At 44.9% G+C, this 21,986-nt stretch overlaps 1 protein-coding gene across 1 annotated transcript in view; it reads left to right on the top strand.

Moving 5' to 3' along the window:
* kiaa0319 (KIAA0319 ortholog) overlaps nt 1-21,986 on the top strand; it is a 122,632-nt gene that overhangs the window by 33,464 nt on the left and 67,182 nt on the right. The window contains exons 4-8 of the mRNA XM_041184007.1: nt 2,329-2,427; nt 11,725-11,822; nt 16,792-16,879; nt 20,230-20,322; nt 21,286-21,418. Of these exons, the coding sequence (XP_041039941.1) occupies nt 2,329-2,427; nt 11,725-11,822; nt 16,792-16,879; nt 20,230-20,322; nt 21,286-21,418 (511 nt within the window). The remainder of the gene's footprint in view (nt 1-2,328; nt 2,428-11,724; nt 11,823-16,791; nt 16,880-20,229; nt 20,323-21,285; nt 21,419-21,986) is intronic.

The raw sequence follows: 21,986 nt of genomic DNA, 5'->3' as shown, positions 1-21,986 counted from the left end.
AGGTTGATGGGTAGAAGACAGTATGAACTGTGAACTGGACAAGCTGACCTCTGCACCTGAACTTTGGATGCATATTGTTATTGTGTGAAACTCTGATCTTGAGAATGCCACCAATTATGTCCTAAGTATTAAAAACAAAAATAAAAATACATAAAACAAAAACAGAATTACCTGGAAAAACTCAGGGGGTCTGGCAGCATCGGCGGAGAAGAGTATTGTTGATTGAGAAGGGTCTTGAAGAGTACAGCTATTTGGGTGAATTTTCAAGTTTCCTAAATGTGGAACTGGAGGGCAGTGGTCTGCCATCCCATTGCTGCTATTACTGTTGCTATGGTAATGTTTCATCGAGGCCCACCACTGAGTGGACTGTCCAGTTTAAAGTGCTAATTGAGGTCCTGTGATATGCTTAGGACCCTGATTGCTAAGTTTTGGTCAGCATGTTGTTGCGCACGTTCCAACCAGTATTTGATGGTTGTCTGGCCAGGGAGAATTCTGATGGTGAAATCCTCTTCATTTTTATGCAGCTGTGAGGAGCAGGAAGGTGAAAGACCCACAGCATAGTTCACCATCTCAGGGCCATGCACAAATTGGCCCCCATGTTAGCCTGAATAATAGCAGTCGCTGCATTTCAAGTTAAGTAATTTGGCAGTGAAATACTTTGACACATGAAAATGTACAAATAAATGCAGAGTTTGTCTGTTCTTGCTCCCCATCAGCCAGATTTGCATGCTCTCCAACATCTTATATGCTGTTTACATTGTGCCTGACTTTTGTCTTGCCTATTAATGGAACATTTACTTTGACCTTGGATCATTGCCTCTTTAGCCTTACCTCTTAACCTCCCCTTGCCTGGGTATTCATCTCCACTCATACGGCTGAGTTAGCGGAACATTTAGGGAGACTGTTGATGCTGTTCCTTCACTTTACGCTTGAACGATAGGTCCTAGCCAATAAAGGTGGACTGCCATACCCCAATGTGTCTCTGTTTGCAGAGAGCTGACTCGTCCTAGTATTCTCAATCATCCTCTGCATTTGTTTGCCAAGTGTGTGTAACAGTGCTGTGATGACAAAAAAATTTCGGTTTGTAAAAATTGTATATAACACATTTTGCAAGAAAGCTCAATACAGGGAAGGAGAACATTGCATTCAAGTCTGGCCTAGAAAGATTATACCAGTTTCTGAAACTATGAATGCTAGATTATTCCTGCAAAAAAACCTAGCCAAGGTTTCAGATATCCAGGTGAAATGCCTCTTTTGAGGAATAACTGAAGATGGACTTTTTTTCTGTATTGCTAACAGCTTGTTAATCAAATCACTTTCTCAGAAATTGTTTATTTCGAAGGTAGCATTTTTGGAATTTTGTTGAAAGGTCATTAATAATGAAGAAACTATTTTCATTTAAGAATTTTATCCCATTGTTTTATCATTTATTATCTGAGTGACTACAAAAGTTGTCTGTCTTATAAAAAAATGCATGCAACCTCAACAAAGTGATTTACTAGGCTAATTGGAAATTAAGGCTTTAAATAGTACTGTACAGCATGCATAATCCCTTCTGTTCCAGCACAGAAACATAAAAGTCAGAGGCTGACATTTTGCAGACAGGTGATGTTGTTGAAAGCATCATGCTAGCTGAATTGAACCAGAGTTTGGGCTATAAATTATTGAGAGCATATCATTGTATTATATAGCTTTTCTCATAACCTCAGGATATGCCAAATAACGTAGTATTTTTTAATCTTTCAAAAATATGGTATATTTATTATTTTAAACTGCTGTACAATCTAATAAAACTAGCCTTATGATCAATGGAATATGCCCATTACAATACATTTTTTATTTCTAAACTCTGCACTACATTTTCTACTTATAAAGCTTAAGATTGAAGGATGCCTCTACTCAAACACTGCGTTTTAGATGATTAACTTTTGAAATGTTTACTTATTTTTATAGACATGAGCGCAAACTCCACTCCTCCAGCTTTGATTACAAACAGCCTTTCACATGAAGCCCATGATATTACTTTGAAGACTGCACTTTTGAAGCACTGTGAAAGCACTTTGAATGTCACACAGTCTTGAAAGGTGCTATATAAATGTGAATCTTATTTTGATGTATCCAGATTATCTTTTAGTGCTGTTTTAAATTTAGTCAAATTCAGATAGTTAGGGAATTACCACCTGTACAGAAGTTACCATTCACTGATTCACAGATATTGTCTTGAATGGGCGAGACCATGTTAAATATATGAACAGTTGGTGGCTGGCACTTTTATTGGTTAATTTTGCTGAACAAGTTACTATTCTTTCTTTCTCTCTTTTCTCACAGTGAAGGAACTCGTTGTATCGGCTGGGAGTAACATAGTGATCACTCAACCTAAAAATTCTGTGGAGCTAAATACTTTTGTGGTCCCCGCACCATCTGAAGGTGAGTCTTGTATTGGAATGTGATTATACATTATGCATTTGGAACAGTCGACACTTCACCTATATCAGGCTCATATGTGTGTGTGTATGTGCATATATATATCTGTGTGGACTGTTAATGGAGGAAAGTTACATGCCCAATGTGGCACAGCAGCAGATGTTTGACAAACTGTTGGTGATAAAGGTGATGTCTGATTGCTCAAGGGTGTAGTAACCACATGTTTTTCATACATACAATAGATCTGTGCAAAATGTGCAAGAAGCACATAATTCTAGTATGATTAGGTTAGTGCCAGCTTACTTGTGCTCTTCTATGAAAATAATGTTGTGGTATCTTTTAATTCCACCTGCGAGGATGTAAATGTTTCATCCGCTGTTTAAGGTTTCATCTGAATGACGCCACCTCCGACAGTACAGCACTCCCTCAGAACTGCCCTGAAATATCAACCTAGATTTTCTGCTCGGGTCTCTGCAGTGTTGCGTATTATCACAGATGTAGCCAGTCAAATATCTCAACCTTTTCTCCCCAAGCACTTTGGGGAGTATCTTAAAACCAGATTATTTTGAGTAAGATTGTTCAAGTGATACAATTTTTGTGTGAGGGAAAAACTAGACCATTTATAAATACAACAAAACTATTAAAATTCTAGTATAAGAGCAAAATACTGCATATGCTGAAAATTTGAAATAAAAGCAGGGGCAGAAATTTTCATTCGGCGTGTGGGGGCGTGCATCCCGACGTCACCATGCACCATTGTGATATTTTGTTTGGTGAGCGTGTGCTGGAGTTGGCTGCGTGCCCGCTGAAATGTAAACGGCCTATTTAAGGCCATTTAGAAATTAACAGAAGCACTTGTGAACACTGCTCATCCAACCTTAAGGTTCAAGTGAAAAGCCCAAGCGGCCTTCACGTTTTTCAGGAAACCTCATCCATGAGCAGGATGAGGTTTTCTAAAGCTTTCATTAAGTAAATAATTTTTCATAGATATGATGGGACATGTTTAAATAAATGTTTAAATCATTTTTTTAATTGTTTTAATATCCATTCAATCTCCCTGAGGCAGCTCCGTGCCTCAGGGAGTTTGCTACGCTCTTTCATGCACATAGGCGGAAGAGCGCTGGCCCCAACTCTTTCCTCCTCCCCCCTGCCTGCACAGGTAGCGCTGAGCGCTACCTGTCACGTATTACACTGGCCGGGCCTTAATTGCCCTGCCCATGTAAAATGATGGTGTGGAGCCGATCGCGGGCAGTTATTAGCTCTGCTCCAGCCTAGCCCGCCCTCCATAGGAAAAATCCTGCCCCAGCAAATGCATTAAAAGCTGAGCAGGTCTGGCAGCTTCTATGGTGAGAGAAACAGAGTTAACATTTCAAGCCCATATGACCCTTCTTCAGAGCTAAAGAGAAATAGAAATGTGATGAATTTTATGCTGTTTTAAGAGGGGGTGGGGCAAAATAGATGGCCAGGGATAGGTGGGAACTAAGGAGAAATTTGACAAAGATGTCATGGACTCAGGACAAAAGGAGTGTTAATGGTAGTATTAAAGACTAAAGAAGGTGCTGATAGTAACACTACCCGCCCCCTCTTAAACAATATAAAACCCATCACATTTCTACTTCTCTTTCCCTCTGAAGAAGTCACATGGACTCAAAATGTTAACTCTATTTCTCACCCCACAGATCTGCTGAGTTTTTCTTGCATTTACTGTTTTATTTTATATTGACATTCTAGTTCCAAATTAATATTTAATCTCAGAAATTTGATAATGCAAGTGGCAGCACTGCAGTTTCTGCATTGAATATGGAATGGGCAGGTCATTGTGAAAGGTTTTGAGAGCCAGAAATTTCAGATCCTCTGAAGTATGAATGGTGCTGTGCACAAATGATGAAGTATTGCTGAGCCAGTAAAAAAGAAAACCTTTATATGAAGTTAAGAAACATGGGTTGGGGCTGTTACAAGCCCATAATTTCCTTCCTCATCAGGAATTGGACTACTACCATGAATTGCATTACGCCTCTCTCCTGTAGGCTATCAAGTTTCAGAGATGCGCAGCCAAGGTAAGGCTGCAAGTCTCCTCTTTAGATGATTAGCAAGTGACAAGAAGTTGGTTCAGTTGCTTAAGGGCCTGATACCTTTCTCTGTCAGCTGTGGCACAGTGGTCACGTTCTTACTGTTAACTTGGATGGTTGTGTCTTCAAGACCCACTCCAGAGTCTTGAGGACATAATCTATGCTGACGCTGTCTAGCAGTACTGAGGGAGTGCTGCACTGTAGGAGGTACTGTCTTTTAGATGAGAAGTTAAACCAAGGCCCCATCTGTCCTTTCAGGTGGGTGCAAGATCCCAAGACACGATTCGCATAAGTTTGGAGGAGCCATCATTAATCCTTCAACCATCAGTTTAAACAGATACAAAAACAAAAAATAGGTGGAAAAACTCAGCAGGTGTGACAGCATCTGCGGAAAGGAATACAGTTAACGTTTCGAGTCCATATGACTCTTAATCAGAACTAAGGAAATATAGAAATGAGGTGAAATATAAGCTGGTTGAGGGGGGGTGGGACAGGTAGAGCTGGATCGAGGGCCAGTGTTAGGTGGAGGCAAAGAAGAGATTGCCAAAGATGTCATAGACAAAAGGACAAAACCCTCTATCCAGCTCTACTTGTCCCACACTCCTCAACCAGCTTATATTTTACCTCATTTCTATGTTTTCTTAGTTCTGATGAAGAGTCATACGGACTCGAAACGTTAACTGTATTCCTCTCTGCAGATGCTGTCAGAGCTGCTGAGTTTTTCTGGCTATTTTTGTTTTTGTTTCAGATTTCCAGCATCCACTGCACTTTGCTTTTATCTTAGAGTTTAAACAGATGATCTGGTTATTTATTTTTTGCTGCTTTTGGGATTGTTGTATGCAAGTTGGCTACTATGTTTCCTACATTACAATACTTCAGAAGTATTTCATTAGTTGTAATGTGCTTTGAGTTTGTGAAAGGTGCTATAAAACTCCAAATCTGTTTTTCTTTCAATCACCCTTCTCTTCCCCATTCGCCTATATTTGATAAATTTCCATTTTAAATCCAAGTAATCCACTCTTACTGCTGTGACTTCAGCTAGAATGTTAATATAGAAACGTTGAATAGGTCGTTTAGAAAGGGCACACCTGCATATGTGATACTTATTTTTTTAAAAGGGACATATATAGTTGAACCCAAAATGTTCAAATTTGGCTAAATGTAACTAACCTTATTGAATTTTTTGAGAATGAATAGAGAAAGCAGATAATGTCAGTGCAAAAGATGTGATTTGTCAGGATTTTCAAAAGGCCTTCAATTAGCTGCCCCATAATAGACTAATGAATAAGGTCAGAGAATGTGGATTTGGGGCAAGTGGCAGAATGGACTGCTAGCTGGCTTCAAGATTGGAAGCAGTGAACGGAAGTTAGAGGGTAGTTATTCAGAAGATGGGAAGTGGTATTTCACAAAGATCAGTGCTGGGACCACTGCTGTTTACATTAACATTTTGGGATTTGAAATCAAATACACAATTTCTAAATTTGTGGATGACACCAAATTGTGGGATGGGGGTGGGGGAGGGGTCGTGGGGAGGAGATGGACTATACTGAGGATGATTGTAACAAATTACAGGAGAATGTTAATAAACTTACAGAATGGGCAAATAATTGGCAAATGAAGTTCAACACAGATAAATATGAGGTAGTACATTCTGGTAGGAAGAATAGGGAGGCTACTTATTATTTTGAAGGTGCAGGTTTGGGTGCCATAGAGGAGCAAAGGAATCTGAGTATTAATACAACAATTACTAAAAGTTGCGCCATAGATTAGCAACACCATAAAAACAGCAAACCAAGCACTAGGCTTTATTTCTAGATACACAAAATTTAAAAGTCAGGAGGTTATGCTAAACCTATATTGAACCTTGGTTGGACCACACTTAGAGTACTGCTGCTGTTCTGGTTGCTATGTTATAGAAAGATATTGAAGCACTGGAGAAGGCGCAGAGAAAATTTACAAGGATGATACCAGAAATGCATGGGTATTCATATCAGGAGAGGATTGACAGGCTAGGTCTTTTCCCTTGAAAAAAGGTGGCTGAGGGAGTGACCTAATAGAGGTCTTTAAAATTAAGAAATGCTTCAATAGAGTGGATACAAAAAGAAAGTTTCTACTCGTGGGGAAGGGCATAACTAGAGTCCACCAATATGAGATAGTCACCAAGAAATCCAATTGGGAATTCGGAAGAAAAATAATGGAAATAGATGGAAAAAGAAAAATCTATATAAACTATTGGAAAAAAGGGGGATCAGAAAGGGGGTGGGGATGGAGGAGAGAGTTCGTGATCTAAAATTGTTGAACTCAATATTCAGTCCGGAAGGCTGTAAAGTGCCTAGTCGGAAGATGAGGTGCTGTTCCTCCAGTTTGCGTTGAGCTTCACTGGAACTTTGCAGCAGGCCAAGGACGGACATGTGGGCATGAGAGCAGGGTGGAGTGTTGAAATGGCAAGCAACAGGGAGGTCTTGGTCATGTTTGCGGACAGACTGAAGGTGTTCCGCAAAGCAGTCACCCAGTCTGCGTTTGGTCTCTCCAATGTAGAAGAAACCACATTGGGAGCAATGAAGGCAGTAGACTAAAATGAGGGAAGTGCAAGTGAAATGCTGCTTCACTTGAAAGGAGTGTTTGGGCCCTTGGATCACGGGAAGGTGCCTTGGGAGGGGGTTGAGGTGTAGCGGGTGATGGAGGAGTGGACCAGGGTGTCCCGGAGGGAACAATCCCTGCGGAATGCTGCCGGGGGGGTGAAGGGAAGATGTGTTTGGTGGTGGCATCATGCTGGAGTTGGAGGAAATGGCGGAGGATGATCCTTTGAATGCGGAGGCTGGTGAGGTGATAAGTGAGGGCAAGGGCAACCCTAGCATGGTTCTGGGAGGGAGAGAAAGGTGTGAGGGTGGATGCGCGGGAGATGGGCCAGACATGGTTTCTGATCCCCCTTTTTTTCAATAACTTATATAGATTTTTTTTCCCACCTATTTCCATTATTTTTAAACATATTTCCATCCATTGTTTTATCTCTACCTTTTAGCCTATTTCGATCCCTTCCCCCCACCCCACCCCCACTCGGGCTATCTGTACCTTGCTCATCCTGCTTTCTACCCTTTAATGTCACCTATTAGCACATTCCTTAGATGATATCACCACCATCAACACCTCTTTGTCCTTTTGCCTATGACATCTTTTGGCAATCTCCACTTATCACTGGCCCTCTATCCAGCTCTACTTGTCCCACCCACCCCCCCTTAAACCAGCTTATATTTCACCTCTCTTCTATTTTTCCTTAGTTCTGTTGAAGAGTCATACGGTCTCGAAACGTTAACTGTGTTCCTCTCCGCAGATGCTGTCAGACCTGCTGAGTTTTTCCAGGTATTTTTATTTTTATTTTTGTTTTGGTTTGCCATCAACTACACTCACATGGCACTCAGATCTCCACGGCATCAAGCGGTCAACTATGTCGACCGCAAGGGCTCCCACGTGCTAAATGCTCAGTCGGTCTCGGATTGCTGATGTCTTGCAAGGTCCACATCGGGACCTCGTAGGGATGTTTCATCGGGCTACCCGCAGAGGATGGCCCTGGTGACACCCTTGCAGCAGCCTCAGAGTGCAGCAGAGTGAAGGTACAACGAGGCTCATGCAGCTTAGTGGAACAAACCATCAGGATACTGGAAATGAGGTTCCGGTGTCTGGACGGGCCTGGTGGAGCCCCGCAATATAGTCCACAGAGAATGTCACACGTCGTCGCCTGCAGCACCCTTTACAACCTAGCGCTGTAATGGGGAGATGAGCTGGCTAAGGAGGAGATGGGAGAACTGGACATCTTGTCTGATGAGGAGGATGTCGATGGGGAGGAGGGTGAGGAGGTCCCTGAAGGCGACGATGACGGCGATGAGGCCATTGCATTGGCAGATGAGGCAGGCGCACTCAGGAAGCCCTCATTTCTGCTAGATTCGTGGAGGATTATGATAATGACATGCAGTGAGGAGACATCATAGATCCTCTCATTGTATCTGTGAATGTCCGACTCCAGTCAGGCCGAGGGCAGCTCAATTGTGCTCTGTGCTTAGGGTCATATCGTGGAGACGCAGCCATGAAGCTTGAAATGCACCTGATCCTTTGTCAGCCTTCAGCACCTGTCCCGTTCAGGAGCACAGCGTCACTAGACACAGATGCTGAAGAGATGGGGGGTTGGCCAGCCACACTTCAAAGGTGCTGAGAGCGCACACAGAATGACGATACTCTGTGATGCCTGCCCACGACATTCTGGCAGCAATGACCAGCACCATTGAGGTGCAGGCATCACTAATGTGTCCAGTGAGTGTGAAGCTGGACTATGACTTTGGCTGCACAGGAAAGAGGCCCTGGACTGACACACCTACCTTTAACTTGTGTAGGAACCAAGGTTTCACATCTGAGTGACACAAACACTGCTCATTAGAACATGGAGCCATAGGCAGGGAGACATTCTTGGGAGTTTATTTACAACAGTGAATATTATGTGCAACTACATCTTAACCTTCCTAACCCTGCCATTACATCATGGTGCTCCCATGGCATCCACGGTGGAGGTGGAGGTGGAGGCAGCTGTTACGCGCTGTCTGTGATGACCTTGATGGGCATCCTGTGGAGGGCTGAGACCTGTGGGGCCCCGGTCTGCTTCTGAGGTCCTGCTGTGTGACAATGGCACACTCCTCAGCCTGTGGAGCCGCAGCTGCTAGGGTTACAGAAAGATGGGATTTGGATAGGCCAGACACTCCTGGAGTCACCTGGGTGGATGGCCCCAGGGTATGCACCTGCTGATCCTCCTCCCTGACTGACTTCTTGAGGAGAAGGGGAAGCTGGAGTGAGATCAAGCTGCTCCACAACCCCCTTGCATCGACACTGCAGGAGGCCAACTATGGCATCAGCGATAGAGTTCGGTCCGCGCAACAGTGCAGGACCGATGTCCTGAACCAAGGTCTGCATGGCGGCCGTCATCCAACCAGTGTTGACCTCGGTGCATTGACATGCTGGTGATATCACCTCAGACTGAAGGTGGACGGACTCGTCCATTGTGCCTTGCAATCTGAGGAGTGCAATGGACATTCCTTCCTGATGTTCCCAAACTTGCCTTTGCAGCTCCAGCAACTGAGGTATGACCAAGTTCAGAGGCTCGTCATCTGACTTGGATTCAGCAGATTTCTGGCCTCCAGCAGTCCTCCAAGAGCCAGATATCTGGTAAGTCCCTGCTGCCGCCCATTGTGGATCGGACAGCGCGATGTGCTCGCCAGATTGTGACCCCGAGACTATTCTGGAGCTCGGTCCCCAGAATAGTGAGTCTGTGCATTGGTGGAGGGTTGGGTGAGCGCTGTGATGGGTCTTCAATGAGGGTGCCTTCAGATTCTTCTTCCGATGTATCTTCAGGGCTTGATTGGAGGCCCTGGGTCATAGACTCTGTCTGTTGTTTCCCAGATGTGCCTGTGAAAGAAAGGAAGGATAATTAGTGCATGGCAGTAGCCTGTGAAACACGACACATCACTCACAGCTGGGCTGTCTGATGGATGTTGCACTGCTGGATCCTCACTTGGTAGAGCAGCGCCGACCTCACCATCAGCACGGAACGGTCTGGATCTTTACTGGCCGACCATATGACTGTATTTTCAAAGCCCGTGAGGACCTTGATTTCAGGCAATTCTCCATCAGTCTGTGATCTCTCCCTTTTATTGTGTGCCAGGTTGTCCTGCATGAGTAGAGATGGAGAGGGGGTAAGCAGGACACCTGCCAGGCCAGATGATAAGTATGCCTGGCATATGTGTGGTGAGTGGCACCATGGATAGGATGAGGACAGTGAAGGTGTGTGTGAGAGAGTGAATGGTAATGTCTCTTGAACTGGCAGTGAGTGAGATCCCTGTGGATGTGTGATGGGTTTGTGGGCATGTGAGTTGAGAGTGATGAAAAGTGACCTACCTTGTCAGAATGGAGGAGATCATTCATCCCCTTTCAGCGCTGGGTTGCTGTCTTCTTTTGCAGGGCGTTGGCACTGACCACCGCTGGCACCAGATTGGTGATGTTGCTGCCCCTCCTGTGTCCAGATCGGGGGTAGAGGACATCATGGCGGGCCTCCATTGCTTCCAAAAGGCACTCGAAGGATGTGTCACTAAACTCGGGGGCTGCAGTCTTCTTGCTTTTTGAGGCCATGTCTTCTTTGCAGTAGTCTTGGGCTGGAAGCTCTGAGGTGTGTGTGTGTGGCTGCAATTTAAATATGGCACCTGGCGTGAGAAAGCGGTGATATGACAGCATGGCGGCCAAATGAGAGTCTGCCTGCCATTGAAATGCCGTGTTTCCCGGGAGTGCATGATTAATAAGGCAGGATTGGGACGATACAGCATGAAAAGCCACTATTGTGGCCAGTGGGTAAAACGTTCTTTTTCCCTCCCGCTACCGCAAATCTGGGCCGATCCCCGCCCAAGCCTAAAAAATAGAGCCTGGTTTCTTGGTAGTGAAATTAGGAAACATTTTTACACTCAAAGGGTGACAGAAATTTGGAACTTCCTTCTACAAATGACTGTTGATGCCGGATCAGGTATTAATTTTAAATCTGAGATTGATCAACCTTTTGTTAACCAAAGATAGTAAGGGGTGTGGGTGAGCTTATGGAGTTAGCTAATGGATCAACCAAGATCTCATTGAAAGCCAGTACAGACTCAGGGTTAAATGTCCCACTCCTGTAAGCCACTTGTATCTCTCTCCCTAGAGTCACTCCATTACTTCTCTGATTTGTGCCTTCAGATTGACAGTATAAAGCCTTCCTCATATTTCTACATGAGTAGTTTTTTCATTGGATCCAAGATTTTGCCTCCGAAAATAACTTTAAAAAAGCCTTACATTTATATAGTCTGATACACAACCTTGAGCATCCTGACTTCACAACCTATTTAACACAAGTGTAGTCACTGTTGTAATTTCAGAAAAGTGGCAGCCAGTTTGTGCACAATAAGATCCCTCAAAACAGCAATGTGATAATGAGCAGACCATCTGTTTCAGCGGTTTTGGTTGAAGGATGGATATTGACTCGGACACTTTAAGCCCCATCACATGTCACTAAGTATCATATCTCCAAGCAACAGTCTGATGGAAAAGGTAACGCAATGTGGGCAGAAAGGATTTGGATTTTGGGCATGGCAATACCATTTTTTGGGTCTTGGCTCGTTTGCTTATTTGCATGCACAATGCTTGGTTGATGCCTTTTTTCTCTCTTCAGAATCACCTTACAGTTATCAATGGAATTTAGTGAGCCATCCTGTGGACTTTGAAGGTGTAATGGAAGGCAAAGACTCCCCGACACTGAAGCTATCTCAGGTAAAGGGGAAAAATTCAATTTAATTAAAAAATGGGAAATGAAACTGAAAACTACATTCATATCTCAAGTGAGACCTTCCAGGAAAGTTGGTCTGATGTCAGGTCACTGCAATTTCCTGAAGCCCACAACAAAATGACGCCTCCCTTTTGTTACACAATTGCCGATGACATCATGAGCCAGTTTTAAAAGTCTGCAATTCAGGCCTTTGAAAGCTCTTTCCCATGAGTTCTCATGTTTCTGGTCTCCCCCTCCCCCTCCCCCCACCTCTCCTGTTGTGACAGAGACATGAGTGTCATAAAATCCAGCCTAATGATTTCCAGTAATCTATGATTGCAGCTAATAATGTTGACATACTGGGGATTTGTTGGCAGATATGTTGGCATTCAGTTCAGTAGCTATTAATATAACAATACTTCTCTGTTCACCTGTTAATTCTGGCTGGTTGGGGAATGCTGTAAGTAGTTGCCAAAAAAATCCTAAATACCAGGAAAGTTGCCCTGAGCATTTTTTCTTTCTTACTGGTTTGTTTTTTTTTTGTTCAGTTTTATTGAGAGTACTTACTTCTGCAGAGAGGTGACCATATCCTAGAAAGCCTGTGAGGAACATTACTGTATTATATCGAATGACCTTCTATGCTGCAACCATTCTATGATTCTATCGTCCCAGATTCGCACAAAGCATGATAGTGGGCAGGAAAAAGGATGTTTTACCCTTTGGCTGCAATGGTGGCTTTTTGCGCCATATCATCCCATTCCCAATCTTATTAATAATGCATTCCTGGGAAACGTGCCGGGTCGCTGACGGGCGATTCTGATTCTCCCCCCGGCCGTCATCTCAGGCTTTCAGTAGTCCCGGGTGCCATATTTAAAGGGTGCCCCTGCACAAAGCTAGCACTCTCTAAGGCATCAGAAGCTGCTGGAAAGTCATAGCTGCCAAAGGGAGGAAACATGCTGCTCCCAAATTTAGCGGAGCCTCCCTCTGGCACCTACTGGACGCTGTGGAGGCCCACTGTAAAGTCCTCTACCCCCACTCCGGGCGAACGCCAGCAAGCAAGGTCACCAGTCCAGCATGGGAAGCGGTGCCCAAAGAGGATGAATGATCTCTATTCCGCCAGGGTGAGTCACTCTTCTCATCACTCTCAACTCTCACACTCACAAGCCCATCATACATTCATAGGGCTCTCACTCTCAGCCACTTCAAGGGACATCACCATTCACATATTCATACTCACACCTTCAACTGCCCTGCAGATCATGTCCTCATCCTGTCCGTGGCACCACTCACCACCCACACTTGCCAGGCATCCTTATCATCTGACCAGGCAGGCATCCTGCTTATACACCATCTGTATTCATGCAGGACAAGCTGGCACACAACAAAGGAAGAGGACTCAGACTGGTGGAGGAATGCCAAACATCAAGGTCCTCACAGACTTTGAAAGTAGAGTCATCCAGCTGGCTGGCGACGACCTGGACCGATCCTGTGCTGACAGTGAGGTCGGTGGTGCTCTATCAAGTGAGGATCCAGCAATGGAACACTGATCAAGCAACCATGCTGTGAGTCAACTCCCCTGTTCTGCAGCCCCCTGTCATGCACTAATTATCTCTCCTTGCTTTTGCAGGCTCATCTGGGAAGCAGCCAAGGGGGTCCACGAGTCAGGTCCTCGACTCAAGCCCCGAAAAAACCATGGAAGTGGAATCTGATGACACCCTCATTGAAGACCCATCGCTGAACTCACCCTCACCTTCCACCACCTCGGTGGTGCCTAGATGTAGAGTAGCCTTGGGGTCACAATCTGGTGAGCACATCGCACTGTCTGATCCACAGCAGGGACTTCCCAGGTATCTAGCACTTGGAGGACTGCTGGTGGCCAGAAATCTGCTGAGTCCAAGTCAAATGACGAGCCTCTGGACTCAGTCATACCTCAGTTGCTGGAGCTGCTAAGGCAAGCCTGGGACCATTAGGAAGGGATGTCTGCTGCACTCCTCAGATTGCAAAGCACGATGAAGGAGTCCGCCCACCTTCAGTCTGTTGTGAAAGCGTTGGCATGCCAATGCACTGAGGTCAACACTGGCAGGATGGCAGCAACCATGGAGACTTGGTTCAGGACATCGGTCCTGCACTGCTGCATGGGTGGAACTCTATTGCTGACGCCATAGTTGGCCTCCAACAGTGTCAATGTGAGAAGGTTGTGGGGCAGCTTGATCTCACTCCTGCTTCCCTTTCTCCTCAAGGAGTCAGCCAGGGGCCCTCAGGCACCCATAGGGTGGAGGATCAGTAGGTGCACACCCTGGGGCTATCCACCCAGGTGAGTCTGTCAGTGTTTGGCACATCTGAATGCCCTCTCCCTCCAGCTCTACCGCGGGACCCTGAAAGCAGGCTGGGGCCCCCAGGTCAGAGGAGGGTTAGGACGGTTAAGAAGATGTAGTTTCACAGCCATGATATGACACTTAACACAGGGCACATGTTAGCTGCCCTCAGCTAGACAGGAATCAGACATGCACAGAGGCAACGTGAAGATCTACGGAGTGTCCTCATTGCATGTTGTCATCATCCTCCCGGAACCTACCGACTAGTAGCGCCTCCGCTACTTTTCCATGACATAAGCCTGAACACTGAGGGTATGTGCACAGCCATCAGTCTCACAGGAGGAAAACGTTCACAGGTGCAAGGTGAGGATGTCAGGACTGACCTCACTACATCTCATCATCATTCTCCATGAATCTTGCAGCTATGAGGGCCTCTTGAACATGCCTGCCTCACCTGGCCAGTGTGATGGCCTCATCGCAGGTATCCCCACCTTCGGGAACCTCATCACCATCATCCCCTTCGATGTTCTCCTCATCGGGGGATATCCAGGTCCTCCCCACTTTGCAGCAGAAGGTTGTGGAATGCACAGTAAGTGACGAAGATGCATGACACCCTCTGGGGACTGTATTGCAGGGCTCCACTGGACCTTTCGAGGCACCAGAAACTCATTTTCAAAATACCCATAGTTTGCCTGGGTCGCAGCATGAGCTGCACGGGCGTCATCAGCCACGTCCTCTCTGGGTAGTCTTTGGTCCCCGAGGAGCCAACTCATCCACCCTCTGTAGACCCTGGAAAATGTCAGGTATTTGAGACCTGCTAAGGATGTGGGAGCCATAGATGCTCCCTGGGAACTATACACAGACCTGCAGGTTGCGTTTGTGGTGGCAGCACACCAGTTAATCATTCAGCAAGTGGAAGCCCTTTCAGTTGACCTATTTGACTGCTTGTTGCCACAGAGATCTGAGCGTCACGTGAGTGCCATCGATAGCACCCTGCACCTGTGAAAACCTGAGACCTGCGAAAATCCCAGTGCTCTTGCTTCCTGGTTTTCCTGATTCCGGGCGAAAAGCACAAAGTTCCGTGCCTTAGCAAAGATGGCTTCCGTGACTTCCTGGATACACTTGTGCGTGGAGGCTTGTGAAATCCCACACAGGTCACCTGTGGAGCCCTGGAAGGAGCCACTGGCGTAAAAATTGAGCACCGTTGTCACTTTCACAGCCACTGGCAGTGGATGCCCTTAGTGTCCTCGTGGCGCCAAATCCTGCAGCAGGTGGCAGATGTGACTGACCAGTTCTTTAGACATGTGCAGTCTTCACCAACACTGGTTCTCAGTCACCTGCAGGAATGACAGGCGCTGTCTGTAGACCCTGGGTCTAGTGAGGTGCCTGCGAGCAACGGTTCTCTGCGGATCTTCAGTTGTGTACGCAGCAGGCCCTGCCACCCCTTCATCTTGAGGGAGGTGCTCCTCCCTTTGCCGAGCCAGGCACCCCTGCCTCTCTCTTCTTATTCTTCTCTGCTCCCTGTAAGCCATGAGGCATACTGCTAAATCACAAGGCTTCATGATCCTGATGTTCTTCTCCTGCAGGAACAAAGAGTGAGATGTGTGGTTTAGCAAAGGTGTACTAAGAGCCTCTCTTGGTTAGGTCTGAAGGCCCCTTCACGCGTGCAGGCCACTTGGATGGCCAGTGTGCAATGCGCTCATTGGCTGTCCAAAGCCCCACCCACATCCACCACATTCCACTTTACTGATTGGCGGCAGCCTCGGCCATTGGACTACATGCTGTGCTCTCAGCTCAGGGGCAGGCATTCTCCTAACCCACACCGCAAGGCTGCGCTGTTGGCATGAACCATACTGGATACCCATCCACATCTTAATAAAGACATTGCAAAGGGGCTGTGACCCTCCCCACTAGTAACTGTGCCTTGGCCACCTTACGCAAGGGGATTGTATAACTTGCCCAGTTGGCTAAATGCTCTGCTGCCTCTTAAAATGCACATTAATTTACAGTCTGTGCTGGAGGGGTGAACACTTCTGAAGTGTTTGGTGGCACCTTCATGCTTTTGCATTGCTTGAGTGGGCAGAAAATTTTCAGAGGCCCGACTCCAAGTATGTCAATGAAATTGCAGCTGAACGGTCTCAGCTGCCGAAGAATGCTCACTTTCCACAAGATTTTCCAAGTGCGTGGGCTGCTTCCCTCAACACCCCTCCCCCACCGCCATCCCCTGGCATGTACTTGTGTCTTTCCTTCAGCCTGTCAATGCTGCCTCACCCACCCCACTGCCCTTCCCTCACCGCCCCCCCCCCCCCCCACCCCCAATCCCTCCCCCAGCATGACCCGCACTGGACCTCTTGCCCAGCACTCGTTTGCCCTTTTGTCTATGACATCTTTGGCAGTCTCTTCTTGGCCTCCACCTATCACTGGCCCCCTATTGAGCTCTCTTTTCCCACCCCCTTCTACCAGCTTATATTTCATCTCATTTCTATATGTCTTAGTTCTGATGAAGGGTCATACGGACTCGAAATGTCAACTGTATCCCTCTCTGCAGATGCTGTAAGACCTGCTGAGTTTTTCCAGGTATTTTTGATTTTGGGCTGAATAGCTTGTTCTATGCTGTTAAATTATATGTTATTCTACGTAATCCTCTTTTCACTTTCAGTTGTCAGATGGCCTATACGTTTTCAGAGTCTGTGTATCTGGAGATGGTGCTTACGGAGAAAGCTTTATCAACGTCACAGTGAAGCCTGGTAAGAACTGACAACACTGTTTAGACAGCATCAAATGAGGAACCATTTTGTCAGATCTTTTTCCTCTTGAGTTTGAACTAATCATCCTTGATTTAGTGGAGCTGACAGGATCCAATCTTGCCTTTCAGTCTATATCAAGAAAGTCGTGAGAATGAATATAAACATCCTTTATATTTTCCTTCTACATTGAAGTTTTTCAAATGCTTCAAGTAATTAAATCAACCAATACCATCTCATGACAGTCTTTGTAGTGAACCTGTGTATTATTATGGATTGTTGGTACCCATGGGAACAGTGCACTCATTAACATTTTTAATGATATTTTGAAATACATTAGCTTATGAACAATTATAGTTTATAGGCCTATAGTTTATAGTTGAAATGCTAATTCGGCTTACTTCATCAATTTTGATGTTGCAAATAAAGCAAGTTACAAAACATCTGCACTACAGTTTAAATGTGGACGAGTTTGAAGGAGAAGGTTTAATATTGTCAGCCATGGACCATGAATGTATTCAACTTTTTAAGTAACACAATCAGTGGGAATAGTAAGTATTGTAAGGAGGGCATTTTTTCCACATTGGTGCTCTGTAAATGTGGGAAAACTAATGACTTTTTAGATGCTTTTTACTGTCCACACCTTAGAAAAGGTTCTTTATAGGTTTAATGACAATCTTGCTTTGGTAATGGGATCATTCCCCGCATTTTATTAGTTGCACTTATACATATAAAATGGCCCAAGTTTTATTCAAAATATTTAAGTTGCCATTTTGAAGTATGCTCAGTATAATTCCATGACACTCCTGGCAGATTCAATGTAGAAATATGGCAGAATTCTAATTAAAGAAAGAAAGTGTTTTGCATTTTTATAGCACCTTTCATGATTTCACAATGTTCCAAGGTACTTACAGTATTTTTGAAATGTGTTAACTGTTGTAATATGTCACAAGTTCAAAGAATCTGAATTATATTTTGGGATTGTCTGTTTAATTTAAGGCAAAATAGAGTAGTGAGGGGGGGTCATGTGACCTTCAAATCCTGCTTGACAACAAGCCTGGGCGGCTTGGTTGCTATGCGAACAGTGAGGCCAGATTAGTTTACTGGGAAGATGGTGCAAGTTGCTCAGACCTGTAAACAATGACTAGAGAAGCTATGCTGATGGTAGATAGACTTTTAGCCTCCAAGTCTCATGTTAGAAATATCAAACCTTATAAATGGTTATACTTTAAACTGCCTATTTAAGTTCAAGATAGAATGGAGTTAGGGTCTAAATTTAGCTAATTAGCATTTATACCCAGATACAAGATCTAGATGATTCATGTTGCCATGGAGATAGGTTTTGAGTGGGGAAGAGACCATAACAAGCCAGGCAGTATCAGCTAACAGAGTTTTCTAAGATATCCCTGAACCTGACAGAGACAGGCCATTTTGCAAGAATCTGAGACAGACAGAGAGAGAGGCAGGCCAGCCAGTCTCTATTGTTCACCATGCAGAATGTAGGTCGGAGCTCATGCTCAAATTGAGCAATTGTTCATCTAGCTTTGGCTGGAGGGAGAAATCTCCAGGGTAACCCTCACCATGAAGGTCAGTTCAGGAATTAGAATTTACCCAGCTGAAAAAGGAAGCAAGCCATTGGGAGCTGAGAATAGCTTTGGACTAGTTCCTGGAGAATGAAGTGTCCATTTAAGGAACAAAGTATAACTGTGAAAGAGGATTTTCGATAATTTTAAAAGTAAAGTTGAGGAAACCTTTCTGTTGTACAAGTTGTCTACTGAAGTAGTGTTTAGTCTAAAAACTTGAAATCTTGACATGTAATCCTTTCTGTCAGTGCAAGTTCAAATTTCAAGCTATTGGTGTCTATGGGGGTCGTAACAAACGTAGGAAACATGGTAGCCAACATGTGCACAGCAAGGCCCCACAACTAGATAATCTGTTTTAATTATAATTGAAGGGTGAATGTTGGCCAGGACACCAGGGAGAACTGCCCTGCTCTTCTTTGAAATAGTGCTATGGAATATTTGACATTCATCTGAGGGGGTAGACAGGGCATCTATCTAGTGTCTCATCCAAAAGATGGCAGGCAGAATCTTGTATCCTCCCCTGTGGTGAGTTTAGTGGTGCGAGGGGCATTTAATCAGGGGGGAGGGGGGCAGGTGGGGATCCCACCACCTCTTTGCCTACATCCCAGATAGGTCTGTGGCAGAAAGCCAGGGACTGCCTTTCCTTCCTACCGCTACCTGAGGCTCTTGAGTAGGCAGTTAACCCAGTGGAGGACAGGGGGCTCACCTTGTGGGGAGCACGACAAGCCAACCATGAGGGGTTGCTTGTGGGCTCCCAGATGGTCCCTCGTTCAAAGGCATTCAGTGCCTGATCAAGGGACCTGGAATTGGGAAGTGCTGAGGATGGGGGGGATAATTATCCCTTAGTACTGCACTGGGATGTCAACCTAGACTCAAGTCTCTGATGTGGGCCTTGAACCTAGAACTTTCTGACTCCAAGACAAGAATGCTACCAATTGACTAATAGCTGACAATTAAACATTATGGGGAGGATTTTCTCCCCGTCGTGTGGGCTGGGCGGGAGCAGCGGCGATTGGCTGAGTGCTGCCATGTTACATGGGTGGGCCAGTTAAAGCCCACCCAGTGTGACATGCACCTGGAAGCGCTCAGCGCTCCCTATGAGGACGGGGGGTGGGGTGGGAGAGGGAGAGTCGGGGCCTGCGCTCTTTCGTGCATGTGTGCGAAATAGCACAGAAATCTCCCATAGGCACAGAGCTGCGTCAGGGAGGTTAAATTGATTGTGAAAAACTGAAGAAAGATTTTTAAATTATTCTGACGTGTCACATGAGCTGAGGCATGTCTATGAATTTTATTAAAAATTTTTATTAAAGTTATAAAACCTCATCCTGCCCGTGGATGAGGTTTCATGAGAAATGCGAAGGCCGCTTGGGCTCTTCGCTTGCCCACCAACCTTGAGAATCAGCTCAATTAGTTGTTAAGTGGCCTTAATAGGCCTATGTAAGTTTGGCGGGCGCGCAACCAACTCTGGTGCATGCCCGCCGAACTGAAGATCGGAGTGATGTGCGTTGACATCGGGATGCACACCTGATGTCACTGCGCATCAGTTTACGCATCGACGAGCGGGGCCCGCCTCCGCACGCCGACCAGAAGATTCAGACCTATGGCACAGAGCTAATGTGCATCAGTATACAGCATTAAGGAGAAAATAGCAATACACTGAAGCCATTAATTTTGTTGTTATAAAATTGTCCCGCCGTGTCTTTTTATTTTAACATAAACAATGCAAGCAATGTGAGGCTCCTGCTGATGTGTTATATGTCTCTCCCAAAGCTCCTCGTGTTAATCAACCTCCAGTAGCCATCGCCTCTCCATGGGTACAAGAAGTTTCCCTGCCTACAACCTCAACATTTATTGATGGCAGCCGTAAGTAACATTATCATCAAAATAAATAAATACAATATCTTTTTAAAAAGATGTTTAAAGGGCTATTAGCTTCCTGAAAAATTGTTGTGTGACCTACTCTTCTTCTGGGTTGGAATCAGCCAGAAGACTGGAGAATCATGGCCATTATGGTGACAGCCCACAAGCTATGTGTTTCAGTGTAATATTATCTCATTATACCACTGAAAGAAAGAACTTGCATTTATATGGAGCTTTTCATCACTTTAGGATGTCCCAAAATGCATTACAGCTAGTAAAACACTCTTGAAGTGTAGTCACTGTTGTGATGTTGGAAATGCAACACTCCGTCTGCGCATACCGGGTCTTAACAAATAGCTGTGAGATAAATACCAAGATAATTTTTGTGTGTTGGTTAAGAGATAATGGTTGGCCAGAATATCAGACAAAATTCCCCTACTCTTTGAACAGTGTTACAGAATCTTTTACATCCTGCTGAGAGAGCAGACAAAGCCTCTGTTTAAGGTTTTATCTGAAAGACAGCTCCTGTGTTGATACAGCACTCCCTTGGTATTGTACAAAAATGTTAGCCTATATTATGGATTCGAGTCTCTGGTGTGGGATTTGAACCCAGAATTTTCTGACTGTGAGGTGAGAGTGCTACTAACCGAGCCTTGCTGACACAGCACAAAAGGTTTATCAAGCTCTTTTTCATGGAGACTGTTGCTCTTTAAGCAATTGTATAAGAAAATCTTTAAGAAGAAAATAACATTTGCCATTTTTTTCAATCTTCAAACTCCGGTTCTTTGTGAAGGCAGTTGCTTTAAAAGATATCACTTATTTCTTACTGAAGCGGGGACGGTGGTGGGGGGGGGAACACACGTTTTCAGGCCATTCTTAGTCAGAGGTTACCATATTAACTTTTCTTGTGCTACATTTACAAAGTCAGTCATTGGGATTGATGCTGTGGAACATCCTTTCCTTCAGAAAGTACTGATGATGACAGGATCATAAACTATCGCTGGGAGGAGATTAAGGGTCCCCTGCGAGTGCAGAAGGCATCAGCCAACACTGCCATCCTCCATTTGTCCAACCTAGTGACTGGTAACTACACCTTTAGGTAATACAGCCTATTACTCGATGAGACTGCTGCTGTTTTGTTGTGTTGCTGGGGGTTTTGTTTCTACTTGTGTACTGATTCCTTTTAACTAAATACCAAGGAAATAAAAATGATATTGCTATGAACAGTGTATGTATGTGATTAACATACAGAGAAGTCTACTTTGTCAGGTTGATAACAGAATCATCAGGCATCAATCGGCACTGCAGAATTGTTGAATTCTCACTGCTGTCCCAAGTAAAGTATGCCCCAAGTCCCATTTCACATCGGAGTCTGTGTCTCTGCTTCTACTGTGCCCAAATAGTAGGTACTCCTTAAGATAGTACATCTTAAGCTCCAAGGTGTGGGTCCCAGTGGGAGATTAGGAAATTAGATGTCAAGGTCAATGCAACTCCATTTCTCATTTTCTGAAATTCACTTTATGAATATTAAATCTCACAGAAGCCATTAACCCCCAGGCACTCAAGTCCTAATGTGCACATATGGTGCATAAAACTCTTGCCTTGGGCATGTAAATTCATGGAATCTCCCCTGTAATAATACAAGTATTTATTTTAACACTTTGCCG

This window comes from Carcharodon carcharias, chromosome 3 (genome assembly GCF_017639515.1).
Source record: "Carcharodon carcharias isolate sCarCar2 chromosome 3, sCarCar2.pri, whole genome shotgun sequence".
Taxonomy (NCBI): Eukaryota; Metazoa; Chordata; class Chondrichthyes; order Lamniformes; family Lamnidae; genus Carcharodon; species Carcharodon carcharias.
This window is presented reverse-complemented; position numbering and strand designations above follow the sequence as displayed.